Here is a 15,740-nt window from a genome sequence, read left to right on the forward strand (position 1 = left end):
TGTCAAGCACTTTGTTTCAGCCTGGATGTTTCAGAAAATGGTCATTACGGCTGCACAATACAGAAAAAACCAAATGTGGTGAAACAGCAGTGCGAAGAAAATACAAACGTGCAAAAACACACCCTACACTCAGTAAAGAGAAACAGGAAGAGGAGGGGAGGGGCTTCCCACCGGACTGGAAGGAGATCTCGCTAAACATCATCCACACGTCGGCGAAGAAGAAGCGGCAGCGCAGGGCTCTGGCGGCGCGGCGCCTCAGCGGCACCGTCACGTAGCGGGCGCTCGGGTTCCGGTCGTCCAGCACCGTCTTGAAGGTCACGGGCTCCGCCTCCCAGCTGGCGATGAGGCGGGGCTTAAACCAGCAGGTGACGGAGGAGAAGATCTTCACGCCGCGCGAGAACATGTTGTTGCTGTGCACCTGCAGCGAGGACGGGGCGAGACGGCCGGAGCCAGTGAACACCGGCAGGAAAACACCCAACAAAAACACAACAAACGACAAGAAAGATGGAAATCTGAAACTCAGAACAGCGGCGCTCGTCCTTCTCCGAAGAGCCTGATGCAGGATCCGACGAGCGAAGGAAGACCCACCTTCATGGAGGTGAAGTTCCTCTGCTTGTCGAACAGGAAGTCCATCTCCACGTGGCCCGGGGCGCCCAGCGAGTCGTTCCTCCAGCCCAGGTAGTCGTAGCCCAGCCAGACCTGCAGCTGCCGCGTCACCAGGAAGTCGTCCAGGCCCACCACGCCGTCCGTCAGCTGGCCCAGCCCGCCCAGCAGCCTCCTGCGGCGGGACGCACAGGTCAGGGGTCGTCGGTCGGGGCGCGGGGAGAGGTCTGACCTGTGGAGAGTGCGCGGGACGCTCGCCTCCTTTCGTGCGCGCCGTCGTACGTGGAGTCGTTGAGGCTGGCGACGGGGTAGCCGGGCGCCATCAGGAGCTGACCCTCGGGGGCGCTGTAGGAGATGAGGCCGTCTGCGGGGGGGGGAGTTCAGCTGAGACGTTGAGCTGTGTGTGTGTGTGTGTGTGTGTGTGTGTGTGTGTGTGTGTGTGCCGTACCGTCCCACGGACAGCCGTACAGCTCCACCCTCATGCACACGGCGGTGGACGGCTTGGTGACGGGGATCAGGCGGACGTGGCGTGCGATGACGGGCGGGTGGAGGTCGTTGATGACGGACTCGTAGGCGTTCTTGTTTCCCTGGATCACCTGCAGGCAGCAGAGCGGCCGGAGGTCCTGAACACAGCTTCACCACCTGCTACTTTAAAGGTGCAGTCTGTGAAAGTGAAGCCATGAAGCGAGGAAAGTCGTCCCGTCGCTCATTAGCATAAAGTGTCTGTCGCACACTAGACCATGTGACTGAAGGAGGCCCTGTCGGCTGGCTCACGAGGATGAATGAATCAGTTAGTATTCAGCCCTGAACGTTAATGCTAACAATCCACTCAGCAGGGCAGAGAGACAGCGGCTCTGCAGCTCCACAACTCTTCTCATTTCAAAGAAGATCCCAGAAAGTTCAAGTCACAACTAGAACCTGATCCCTGAAGACGTGAGTCGCAGTGCTATCAGTAGCACCCCTGTCGAGAGCCACGGCTAATCTGGTCCTGGTCTTGACTTGGTCTCTTTTCCTGTTGGTCTTGGAAGGTCAGGGTCTTGGTCTTGTGTTGATCATGAGATGAACTGGTCTTGGATTTGTCCTGGTCTTGGGTTGATCTGGTCTTGGTCTTGACTGGGTCTTCAGATGAACTGGTCTTGGTCTTGACTGGGTCTTCAGATGAACTGGTCTTGGTCTTGACTGGGTCTTGAGTGAGTTGGCCTTGACTACAACCCTACTGCAGAGGCAGTTCGTTTTCCTGAAGTCTCGTGATATTCATGTGTTCATCAGATTTAATGTGTGCACACGTTCTCACCAACAGAACCGTCTGGTGAAGGAACCGTCAGAGACCTCGCTCTTGAAAAATCAGCTGTGAATGGGCGGAGCTTCTGCTGTTTTGGTCAGAAAACGAAGCTCGGGTGTTTGAGTGCTTGTGTGGCCACAAGAAGCCGGGGACATCACAGAAAGGATGTCCCTCTTCCTCCACCCTCCCCTCCTCCACCTCACCTCCTTTCCCAGCCGGCTCTTCCAGGACTTCCACAGCACGCTGTCCCTGCTGTAGTTGAGGCGGTACGCTCTGGCAAACTCGTTCCCAGAGTTCCTGGCGTACCGTCCCTGAGTCCCGACCACGGTGAGGAAGGTGAGCCTGCCCAGGTCCACCTGCAACGCCAGAGGAGGAACGATACCGTCACTGAATCCTAGATCTAGGATGGGGGAGGGGGCGGAGCCACGCTGACTCCGCCCACAGCCCAGAGGAGAACAGCTAATGAGCTGCGGAGCTCTGCAGACACACAGTCCTGGAAAACGTCCTCATCACAGTTTAAACCTCCTGAGAAGGTTGAGAAACAGCGACAGCAGGGGACAGCAGGGGACAGCAGGGGACAGCAGGGGACAGCAGGGGACAGCAGGGGACAGCAGGGGACAGCAGGGGACAGCAGTGGGACTTGAGGCCGGGCACTTCCAGGAGGCATGAAGCTCTTCAACATGTCAAACACTGCTCAGCAGAAACACTGTCTGGGTGGTGGGACTCGAACCTGTGACCTTCGTGCAGTGCACAGTGAACTCCCAACACTTTCTCCTGTTACACTGACTGTGCAGCATCGTTTTCCACCTGCAGACCCAACACACACACACACACACACACACACACACACACACACACACACACACACACACACACAGTCTCGTATTTCTATCCTTGTGGGGACCTTCCATTGACTCCCATTCATGTCTAGCCCCTAACCCTGACCCTTACCCTAACCCTAACCCACACCACAACAAAGCCTAACCCTAAAGAAATGTTTTTGCACTTTTACTTTTTTCAGTAACAACAACATGGTCAAGAAAACACTGTTTCTCCTACTTAGGACCGGAAAAAGGTCCCCACAAGGCACGTCGTTCCACGTTTTGCTATCCTTGTGGGGACATTTGGCCCCGACAAGGAAAGAAATACAAGAACGCGCACACACACACACACACACACACACACACACACACACACACTTCCAGAGACACACACACACACACACTCTAATTTAAGCTCACAGTCAGAGCCGGCTGGAACCGGCGGCTTGAATGTACGAGGTCTGCAGGAAGTCTCAGAGAGAGAGACTGACACCAGTCTTAACCCTGCACACACCTGGAGGGACTGACACACACCTGGAGGTACTGACACACACCTGGAGGGACTGACACACACCTGGAGGGACTGACACACACCTGGAGGGACTGACACACACCTGGAGGGACTGACACACACACACCTGGAGGCACTGACACACACCTGGAGGGACTGACACACACACACCTGGAGGCACTGACACACACCTGGAGGGACTGACACACACCTGGAGGGACTGACACACACACACCTGGAGGGACTGACACACACCTGGAGGGACTGACACACACCTGGAGGGACTGACACACACACACCTGGAGGCACTGACACACACCTGGAGGGACTGACACACACACACCTGGAGGCACTGACACACACCTGGAGGGACTGACACACACCTGGAGGGACTGACACACACCTGGAAGGACTGACACACACACACCTGGAGGGACTGACACACACCTGGAGGGACTGACACACACCTGGAGGGACTGACACACACCTGGAAGGACTGACACACACACACCTGGAGGCACTGACACACACCTGGAGGGACTGACACACACACACCTGGAGGCACTGACACACACCTGGAGGGACTGACACACACACACCTGGAGGCACTGACACACACCTGGAGGGACTGACACACACCTGGAGGCACTGACACACACCTGGAGGGACTGACACACACCTGGAGGGACTGACACACACCTGGAAGGACTGACACACACACACCTGGAGGCACTGACACACACCTGGAGGGACTGACACACACACACCTGGAGGCACTGACACACACCTGGAGGGACTGACACACACACACCTGGAGGCACTGACACACACCTGGAGGGACTGACACACACACACCTGGAGGCACTGACACACACCTGGAGGGACTGACACACACCTGGAGGCACTGACACACACCTGGAGGGACTGACACACACCTGGAGGGACTGACACACACCTGGAAGGACTGACACACACACACCTGGAGGCACTGACACACACCTGGAGGGACTGACACACACACACCTGGAGGGACTGACACACACCTGGAGGGACTGACACACACACACCTGGAGGGACTGACACACACCTGGAAGGACTGACACACACACACCTGGAGGCACTGACACACACCTGGAGGGACTGACACACACCTGGAGGGACTGACACACACCTGGAGGGACTGACACACACCTAGAGGCACTGACACACACCTGGAGGGACTGACACACACCTGGAGGGACTGACACACACCTGGAGAGACTGACACACACCTGGAGGGACTGACACACACCTGGAGGCACTGACACACACCTGGAGGCACTGACACACACACACCTGGAGGCACTGACACACACCTGGAGGGACTGACACACACACACCTGGAGGGACTGACACACACACACCTGGAGGGACTGACACACACCTGGAGGGACTGACACACACCTGGAGGGACTGACACACACACACCTGGAGGTACTGACACACACACACCTGGAGGGACCGACACACACCTGGAGGGACTGACACACACACACCTGGAGGGACTGACACACACCTGGAGGGACTGACACACACCTGGAGGGACTGACACACACCTGGAGGTACTGACACACACACACCTGGAGGGACCGACACACACCTGGAGGGACTGACACACACACACCTGGAGGGACTGACACACACCTGGAGGGACTGACACACACCTGGAGGTACTGACACACACACACCTGGAGGGACCGACACACACCTGGAGGGACTGACACACACACATCTGGAGGGACTGACACACACCTGGAGGCACTGACACACACCTGGAGGCACTGACACACACACCTGGAGGCACTGACACACACCTGGAGGGACTGACACACACACACCTGGAGGGACTGACACACACCTGGAGGGACTGACACACACCTGGAGGGACTGACACACACCTGGAGGTACTGACACACACACACTTGAAGGCACTGACACACACCTGGAGGTACTGACACACACACACCTGGAGGGACTGACACACACACACCTGGAGGGACTGACACACACACACCTGGAGGTACTGACACACACACACCTGGAGGGACTGACACACACCTGGAGGTCCTGACACACACCTGGAGGGACTGACACACACCTGGAGGTACTGACACACACCTGGAGGGACTGACACACACCTGGAGGGACTGACACACACACACCTGGAGGCACTGACACACACACACCTGGAGGGACTGACACACACCTGGAGGGACTGACACACACACACCTGGAGGTACTGACACACACACACCTGGAGGGACTGACACACACCTGGATGGACTGACACACACACACCTGGAGGTACTGACACACACACACCTGGAGGGACTGACACACACACACACCTAGAGGGACTGACACACACCTGGAGGGACTGACACACACCTGGAGGCACTGACACACACCTGGAGGGACTGACACACACCTGGAGGGAGTGACACACACCTGGAGGCACTGACACACACCTGGAGGGACTGACACACACCTGGAGGGAGTGACACACACACACCTGGAGGTACTGACACACACACACCTGGAGGGACTGACACACACACACCTGGAGGGACTGACACACACACACCTGGAGGGACTAACACACACCTGGAGGCACTGACACACACCTGGAGGGACTGACACACACCTGGAGGGACTGACACACACCTGGAGGGACTGACACACACCTGGAGGCACTGACACACACCTGGAGGGACTGACACACACCTGGAGGGACGGACACACACACACCTGGAGGGACTGACACACACCTGGAGGTACTGACACACACCTGGAGGGACTGACACACACCTGGAGGGACGGACACACACACACCTGGAGGGACTGACACACACCTGGAGGGACTGACACACACACACCTGGAGGTACTGACACACACACACACCTAGAGGGACTGACACACACCTGGAGGGACTGACACACACCTGGAGGCACTGACACACACCTGGAGGGACTGACACACACACACCTGGAGGGACTAACACACACCTGGAGGTACTGACACACACCTGGAGGGACTGACACACACCTGGAGGGACTGACACACACCTGGAGGTACTGACACACACCTGGAGGCACTGACACACACCTGGAGGTACTGACACACACCTGGAGGCACTGACACACACCTGGAGGGACTGACACACACCTGGAGGTACTGAGTGTCTGACGGCTCCAGCTGTCCTTGAGGACACCACGCTCCTTCTCCCTCCTCACGGTTCAACCTGCACACAGAGACACACAAAGAGAGAGAGACACACACACACACACACACACACACACACACACACACACACACACACACACACACACACAGGTGTTGGCGTTAGAAATGTGGGACAGTCACCCAGCATGTGGGAGACTTCACGTTCTCACTGTGGAACATGCAGGTCGGAGAGCTGCAGAGCTGCTGTCTCTCTCCCGCCGAGCTTGTTCCCAGGATGCTGTTCAGGACTCACCTGGCGTACTGCGGACCCGTGGTCTCGTACCACTGGCTGGACGCCGTGATGTCCTCGTCTCTGATCCGCCCGTCCTCCATGCCCAGGGCATAGCGGCAGTGCGCTGGACACACACACCATGATGGCGGTCAACCAGTGGTCTGTGTGTGTGTGTGTGTGTGTGTGTGTGTGTGTGTGTGTGTGTATACCAGGGTCAATCTGTCCCACAGCTGCTGTAGCGTGAAGGATCAGCAGCAGGAAGAGGTGCATGATGGTCCAACAGTCAGTCCAACACACACGCTACATCTCTGGAAAAGCAGAATAAGAGGTGAGAGAGTCTCCAGGCTGGCGGCCTCTCTCTCTCGGGATGTGATTGCCCTCCACCCAGCCTCCACGCAGCTTCCCCTGTGAGAAGACTCTCAGGAAACACTTCAGCCACAGGAAACGTGATGAAGCTGGAGTTTTGAGGTGTGAAACCTGAACCAGAGCGGTCCTCTGTGGGTCCAGAGAGCTCAGAGCTCCGGTTAGCGCGGTGGTCTTTCTCTCACTCGGTCTCTACAGGTCACAAACAGACGCTGGGATATTTCACTCTGCGCCCGTGAAGAGGCGGCTTTTCACCAAACGAGAAATCTTGTCAGGATTTAATGTCGTGAGACCTCGTCACATCCCTAGAAAAACAAATCTGGAATGGAAGACGGGGACGACGGTCGCTGCAGCCGCTGCAGCCGCACGGCTTCCCAACCATGACCGAAAGAGGAAGACGACGCGGCCATAATCCAGATGCGACAGGGGTTTCTCCAGAGTGTGGAGTAGAGCGACTTCACATGATACTGAGCAAATACTCAAGTTCCTGTTGACCAGGAAAAGGATTCCAGCTATCGAATGAAGAAGCGGCGCAAAAGAAAGCAGTCAGTCACCAGGAAGCAGGAGAGGAGGTTATATCTCCCCACTCCTGTCACTGACGGCTACAGCTCCCTCAGAAAGCAGATTTCTGCTGGAATATAGAACAATCTGCGCCGTCTGACGCTCCAGCTGGCCGTTTGCAGATCCGGCGGCGCTCGCCCCTCCCAGAGTGTTTATTTACAGCTGATCAGCAGCTCGAGGCGAGCGCGGCGGCTCGTCCAGCACCGAGCGAGAACCTGAGAACCTGAGAGCTGTGAGGCCCCGGAGGTGAAACGTGCCGAACCCAGGGGAGGCGCCCGCCCCGGCGCCCGCCCCGGCGCCCGCCCCGGCGCCCGCCCCGGCGCCCGCCAGCCACGTGCTGAACCACCGAGCTGCCGCGCCGGCCAGCGCCGCTCATCCTCATCCTGAGCCCGGCTCAGTCCAGGTCTGAGATGAACACCAGAGCTGAGGCTGGTACAAGGTGAAGAGCAGGGCGTCACTGAGGACGAGGCGACCTCTGACCTCTGACCTCTGACCTCTGAGAGTGAAGCTCCGACGAGGAGAAACAGACAACACTCAGAACAAGACGTGAAAACACGGCACCAGGCCCACTCAGGGTAGGCTGCACAGCGTGCGCGCACACGTGTGTGTGTGTGTGTGTGTGTGTGTGTGTGTGTGTGTGTGTGTGTGTGTGCTATTGGAGCGGAGCAGTTTATAAACACTGGACACAAACAGCAACAGCAGCCCACTCATAGCGGTTACGCAATGACACACACACACACACACACACACACACACACACACACACACACACACAGGGGGGACTTCCTGTGTGCTCAGTCATAATTCAGACTGGCTGTTCACTTGTCCTCAGGAACACGCCGCCCCGTCACAGCTCCTCTCTGACGGTCAGTTCCAGTCCTGAGTGTGGAGGAGCGCCGGCCGCCGCTGCCCTCACACACATCTATACTTTAAGTCTAAAAATACCGCCTCGCCTCGCCTCGCCTCGCCTCGCCTCGCCTCGCCGCTGCGCTCCGGTCCTGGACCTTCAGGCCGGTCGCTGTTTGTCTGCCGCCGATGTTTTTACTGGGAACCAACATGGCGCCTCCTGAGAGAACAGCTGGGCAGACACCAGAGGAGGAGGAGGGAACCGGGACGAAGACAAAGAGAGGAAGGGGCCCGGCCGAGCGCCGATAAGAAAACCCAGAGAGAAGGAGGGAGCTGGGAGAGGAGGAGAGCAGGGGAAGAGGAGAGCGCAGAACAATGGGCGGAAGGCAGGGCCGAGGCAGAGCGCCGCACTGAAACCCGAAGCTCTCGCTCCGGATCCGGCTCCGCCACTCCGCTCCCAAACTCCCAAACTCCAAACCCCCCAAAACGTCTGTACAGGAGGAGGCCCGCAGTCCCAGCCCCGTCCGCACCACCACGCTGCATGATGGGTCTCTGGAAAACCAAACACCCATTTTTCTCCACCCCAAAAACTTTAAGGACAAGAAAGTTCAAAGGTTAAAAAAAATGAGACTGTGATGCAATCTGCATTTTGGGGGGAAATATGGCTCCTGGTGTAGTTTGTGGATATTAAACTGTGAACAAAAGAAACACAAAAATCCTCAGGATTGAAGAACGGGGACAGAAGCACACTGTCCCAGCTCTACAGTGTGTGTGGCCACATGTATGAACGCATGACGAAATACGTCAGGAAGCATCACACGAGTCTACATCACACGTTTCACCATTTCCAACTTACATTTCATACGTTTTCAATAAAGATTTGGTGAGAACCTGCACAAGCAAACACTGCTCAGCAGCGCTGGAGCAGCAGAGACTTCTGGGAAGTAACAACAGAGGTGTAGCTTCTGATCCTCCGGTCGTCGAGTCGTCTTTCCAGAGCAGGTCATGACTGAATGAAAGCAGGGCGAGTGGCGGCGCTGCTGCGTGGAACTGACCCGGCGCAAAATCCAGCAGGTCAACGAGTTTAAATCCAGCATTCCTGCTTCCACGCAAACAAGTCTCTCACACACACATCCTCACACACACACACATCCTCACACTCCCACCGCCGTTCGTTAGCTCGAGCGAGTCGTTAAGGCTGCGGCCGCAGAGGTGGATGATGACTAACCGCTAACCGAGACCACATCTTGTTGTTTGGACATCAGAAGCTGGTTACATAACGGACACACTTGGTTAAGGCGTGTCTCATTTTACAGCTTGGATTCCCAGAAATCTGTGTCATTAATCGCCATGAGGCATTAAAAAAAACCCTTTCTAAGAGTTTGAAGAAGTGCAACAGGAAATAATGGACAGCAATGCAAACGGGGCTTTTTGTCTGGTGCAGACGCTGAGTAGGTCACGCTCTCACTGGATCCTTTGTGTCTCCTGGTCTCTGCTGTCTCTGGTCATGTGATCGGGCCGTAAGGATGAGCAACAGAGCAGGAATCTGAGCTGCAGCCAGCACATTACATAAAGCTCGCTCTCCCTCGCTCTTTATCTCTCTCCCACTGTTTCCAAGAAACAAAGGAAGAAGAAGTAGAACTGCGACCGAACCAGAGGAACCAATGTCTCTTCAGGAACCATCTGCGAGGAAGAGCATCATGACAGAGTCTGAAGAAGACCGTTATGGCAGCCAGTTCAGCTCCAGTTAACGCCTGTTAGCGTCCAGCTGGAGATTTGCTGCAGACGTTAACAGACGACGTATTAGCATCTCTTTGCCTTCTGTAAACGTCTGGACAGATTTCCACCACTGATGTTCTTCGTGTAAGCTGAACTGTAAATCAGGACTGCAGATCGTAATTCACATCAACATTTCCTGGGAACTAGAACGGCAACCGATGCACAAAGAGCCAAGAAAACAGGAAAGTCCATCAAATTAGTTCAGAAAAAGAAGGGCCTTGTTATTTGGAAGTGCAAAAACCAAAGAATGAACACATCAGAACTATGTAGTTCAGACACGCTGCAGTATTTTACACCACCGCAAGTTTAGCTGACAACGTGCTGGGTTATTTGAAGTTTTGCTTTAAACCGACACTAAGGAACTTTTCAACCTTAATAAAACATTTTAATATCTTTTGTGATGATACATCGACTTCCAGCAGCTGATTGACCCTCTGTCAGTCTGAGGGCGTCAGTGTTGCTTCACCTGGACTGAGCAGCTGTGAGGAGGGTGGTAGGAACCCTGCTCACTAAAACACTCCAAATGTGCGGACTGCTTTACGGCATGCGTCACGTCATGATAGAACATTGTTTAGCCACCATTAGATTCATGACCTCGTCGCTATCCGTCCTTCACACAGCCACTGGAAACAAATGAAGGCGAGTTCAGTCCGACAGCACGCCGCCGGGAGCAGCATTTCACCACGCCACGCGCTAGGCCTCATGGGAACTGTAGTATTCCTTCAGGCAAAACACTACCGCTTATGTCCACTGGCGCCGCCAAAATCAAGGAAAACTGAAAGTTCCTTAGTGTCGCTTTAAGGTTCCAAACAGATGAACTTTGCAGGATTTAATTTAATGTAGCATCCCAGGTGAGATTATACATCTCAGGTCTTTCCTGTAGCTTCTGCGTCCAGAAAAAGATTTCTTCAACTGACTGGTATAAGAGCAGACCATCTGCTACGCTTGAAGCATAACTTCATTCATCAAAATCAGATAAGCGGAGCTGATGCCAGAAGAGAAGTGGAAAATCAGTAGAATGGTACCTTCTTTTAATTGTCCAAGATGAGCCGACGTGTGACCACTGACATACTGTCACTCAACACAGCACAGGTTCTACAAAAACAATATAAGACGGCATGGGAAAAGATTAACATATGGCCCTCCACCGCCGCAACGGAAAGCTACATCAACTCAAGCATTTAACCTGCACCAAATAACCACAGCTAACTGCTATCTGCTAGCTACTATCTGGCCCCGGCTAGCTGCTGCTAGCCGCTGCTAGCTGCTATTAGGCCACTGCCAGTAGCTCGATTGAAGATACAAAAGCTTCAGGAGGTTTCTAGAAGATGTGGAGTGTGACAACACGGTGCAGAGATGATGCTAAATGCTAAATGCTAACCTCCAGAGTGCTGCAGGTAGCAACAAGCCTCCAACTTCAGCAGACTTTGTGACGGAGGTGTTGAATGCTGGTATTAGAGACGACAAATGGCTCTTCATGCACACTGGGTAAAAATCTGACACATCCAACAGTCACAAATGATGAACTTTAACGTTTCCACAGAGTTTTAGAAAATTCAACTTCAGTGAAATTAGTCACATTTAACCTTCCTGACGCTTTCAGACTAGAGTGAGCTGTTTGAAGCAGAGCGAGCCGCCATGCTGCTTCTTTGTTTCCTCTCCTTCTGTTTTCCTTTCTCCTGGTTCCGTCCCTGCTCTCCCCTCCTCCCTCCTCCGTCAGAGCAAACTGAAGCCAAAAGCCTCAACATTCCAAACATTCAACGCAACCCAGACCTCGCTGCCTCTCTCAATCCCTGCACCTCGCTCTCCCTGTCTGTTTCCATGTCTCTCGCTCGCACAAACACACAGGAATCCACATGCCTTCCCCCAGCTCCCCCCCATTGGGTGAACGACACAGAGTTCACTGAGAACCAAACTGAACCAAGAGAAGCTTACAGGAACTACCAAACTGCAGCAGCTCCCATCCAGTGGTTCAACTACAAAAACCAGCACTGACCTCCACAAATGTCCAAGTTATCTGGTAACTAACTCCTCTGTCGACTAAATGAAAGTTTGGATTGAGAACTTGTCGACTAGCCTAAAAGCATAAAAAATGGAGTCACTTTAGGAGAGTGAAAAGAGTGAAAAAGTTGAGTGAAAAACCAGCTGCTGTGATGATCTGGAGGCCATGTTCTTCTTCTGGGGATCAACTGATCAGGTGGAAGCTACACAGTCTACCTGACAGTGGTGGGCCGTCAGGGCCTGCAAGGCCTTCTCTGCTGGCCTAAAAGGTATCTGAATTACAGACTGATGTAAATTATATTTTGTCCATGAATACTTACTAAATGATTCCAAACGGTATGATCTGGTTCCTTTCATAGTTTTCCCGTGGTCGCGCTGCTTCCAGACATGTTTTTTTTCATATTAAACCATTTAACCAATCAGATTTCAGGCATCATCTGTTGCTAGGGTAAAAACAAATCTGTCCGAGGCCTTCACTGTCCGTTCTGATAGCCCAGTAAAGCGTCAATCAGACAGTTGCTTCAACCAATCAGATTTCGAGTTGGCGACTCAGCACCTTCCAGCTAGCTACACTAACAACAGCAGATCCAGGCCTTCTGATTTACATTCACCAAGAGATACAGTAGGGGGCGCTATGCACCTAAGTTGTTGGTTGCCACCGCAATTATTCTAAAGAAGAAGAAGAAGAAGTAGAAGAAGACCTGAAGAGAATTAAAACTTACGCCAGAAATCCCACAGGGCAGCTGGACTTTCAGCCCTGGCTTTGATGGCAATGGAGAAGGATCTGCTGATGGAACTGAAACTCACGGATAATCTATACGACAGAGCAAATGAACTCTTTTTGAGGAAGGAAATGAGGATGAGTTTTGTTTACAAATAATCGGAATTTTGGTGAGTAAAATGTTCCTCTTTTCCTAAATAATATTGCTGTTTTATTAAAGCTCGGGTCGACGATCTTGGAAAACTAGTATGTAGCACGAATGTAGCATCTCCCCAAGGCTCCGCCCAGCTCCCACCCCATTGGAGGAGCTCCCGTTGCGAGCGAACGCACACGGAGTTTGCGATCGCCTCCAATGTTATTAACATTTCTGACTGCCGCACACAACGCGCATAGGAGCGCAGCGCACCGCTCCCTTCCTTCTATTTTTCACGCGAGCCGAGGCAACGCGCACGCTCTGAACCAGGGCCAGTGCACGCCATTGAAATGTACACGCAGGGGGCTGGTAGAACGGAGAAGGGATTTGATTGGTTCCTTAAGAGCAGTCCGCGCGATACGATTGGTCGGAGTTTTTACTGTCCTTTGGCTGCTACAGTGGTCAGATTTTTTCCGCACTTTTTTTGTTCACATGATGTATCGACTTCTCCCAGGGGGCAGGGAGCATTTCACTCAGTATGGCAAGAAGTGCTTTTGGACAACATCGTCTACCCTAACTTTTAGTTGTTGATGGTTATTGTATGTGCACAGATGTAGTAGGAGACTTGTGCACTTCAGCAAAGGCATTTATTCTGGCTGCACAAGTATCTATCTGCTGTGCAACAACCCTTTATATGCATATCTGTTTAATAAGATATTTTTTTATAGACATAAAATAGTTATTGAGGGGTGGATTGGTTGAGGCGGATCTGTTCTGAAGGCCTTAGTGTGAAATGCACGGTCCGCCACTGCTACCTGAGGATTGCTGCTCATCTCAGGTTGGTTTCTTGAAGAGTTCTCTGGACTCCAAAGACCTCCACCTCCTCAGCGTGAGCTCTCAGTCCCGCAGAGCTCCTCTGGGATCTGGACCAGAGGGATATTATAACTCTATTGTTAGGTGGTCAAAGCAGACCCAAATTCCTGAGGAGCGTTCACAGAATCTAAAGAAGACCTGAACTCAAAAGAGGGTCCAGGTTTTTCCAGTACGGTGGACCTGATGAGCTGGATCTGTGTATACCTGATGTTGTGAAGTCTTGAGCAGCTCAGTCTGATTATGCAACACACCAAATGAGGCCACACACACACACACACACACACACACACACACACACACACACACACACACACACACACACACACACACACACACACACACACACACGTCAAATCGTAAATACTTCCCAGAAGTTCTGAAAGAGACAGGCGAGCACCAGCGCCGGGAAGCGACCGTCCTGAGAGGCTGGAGCTCAGGCAGCTGCTCACTGTGGAAATCTTAGTTTTTACAGCGTTTCCGATTAAAATAGCTTTACAGCTTTTCAGACATGTCCACAACCACGTGACGAGAGTCGGCTGTCAGGGTCCGCCTCACAAAACGAGAGCAGCACCATAGGACAGACATGTTCACATGAGAAGAAGGTTTTCATCGAGTCGAACTGATCCCACCTGAACCAGGCTATTTATTAAAAGCTTGATTTTCCCACTTCTGATAATGAGCGTTGTAAATCTCTCACTGGAGAAGAGCTCTTTTTAGACAAACATTACTTAATGAATGATTTTTAAATAGCATTTGTTAAAAAAAAAAAACAGAAAAAAACAAGCGTTTGGACAAAAGATGCTAGCTGTGTTAGCAATGCTAAAACCATACGCTAAACCATTTCTTGGAAATACACTCAGATTTGAAAATGGGAGCTCAATTCCATCTCTCGAAGTTTCAATGTTGAGTTCATGTTTCTGAAAATAAGTTTTAAAGCTGTCGGCTTTAAAAGGTGACGCTAACTTCAACGACGAGAGGCCAAAAACTCCACAACCAAGTGAATGAAAAGGAGTTACGTCACCTCATCAGAGAAAGTCAATCAACTCCATGGCTGTGCTGTGTCTGTCCAGTCAGACAGAAAGAGGAGAACAGTTTTGTGACTGGAGCTTCGCTTGAAGCTTTCAGACTAATGTTTTCACTGAGGCGGCGAGTTTGAGCCCCGTTTAAAACTCCACACGTGCATCAGCAGAATGCAAAACATGCTCATGCAACAGTGAAGCAGTCACTGGACCCAAGCAAAGAGAAAAAAGAATTTCTGGCATGTAAAGAATTTGAGGGGCGCTTGATTTAACATGTACAACTTTGAAGTGATGGGAGTCACTGGAGCCAAGACAAATACCAGCATGCCAACACACCTGAGACTGTGACGGGGGTCTGAGCCCCGCCGAAGACCTGAAACGAGCCACAAGCCCTAAAACGTGAGCTGAGCAGATGTGAAACATTTAAACGAGCCCAGAAAGTGAAAACAGGTTTGTATGTCAGAAGCGCTGATCAGTGACAGTAAAACTCTGTGGTACCAGTCAGAGGTGAGTTTTCTGTAATGCAACTGTCTGATGCAAAGTATTTAAGGTCCACCATATAGGACCTCGTAGAAGTGCGTCAGAAATGTCTTCATTTATGCAGATGATGGTGTGGTAAATGTACACTTTGTCGCAGTTCAACTACACACACTTGTAGAACCCACAGGCAGAACAACCATTCGGTAGCATGCAGGTTAGTACTCCGTTACAGAAAACTTGCATTTTTACTGTT

At 52.6% G+C, this 15,740-nt stretch overlaps 1 protein-coding gene across 3 annotated transcripts in view; it reads right to left on the reverse strand.

The window, feature by feature from the left end:
* Nucleotides 1-15,740, reverse strand: part of ddr2l (discoidin domain receptor family, member 2, like) — a 32,378-nt gene that overhangs the window by 12,131 nt on the left and 4,507 nt on the right. For 2 of the 3 annotated variants that reach the window (XM_030105158.1, XM_030105156.1), the window contains exons 2-9: nt 6,921-7,019; nt 6,733-6,835; nt 6,423-6,498; nt 2,089-2,241; nt 1,052-1,199; nt 862-967; nt 589-778; nt 172-418 (exon numbers count right to left, since the gene is read on the reverse strand). In XM_030105158.1, coding sequence (XP_029961018.1) covers nt 172-418; nt 589-778; nt 862-967; nt 1,052-1,199; nt 2,089-2,241; nt 6,423-6,498; nt 6,733-6,835; nt 6,921-6,981 — 1,084 coding nt within the window. In that variant the 5' untranslated portion in view covers nt 6,982-7,019. Of the gene's footprint in view, nt 1-171; nt 419-588; nt 779-861; nt 968-1,051; nt 1,200-2,088; nt 2,242-6,422; nt 6,499-6,732; nt 6,836-6,920; nt 7,020-9,337; nt 9,561-15,740 lie in introns of those variants that run through there. The other variant, XM_030105157.1, reaches the window with a different exon arrangement.

Source organism: Salarias fasciatus, chromosome 12 (assembly GCF_902148845.1).
Source record: "Salarias fasciatus chromosome 12, fSalaFa1.1, whole genome shotgun sequence".
Taxonomy (NCBI): Eukaryota; Metazoa; Chordata; class Actinopteri; order Blenniiformes; family Blenniidae; genus Salarias; species Salarias fasciatus.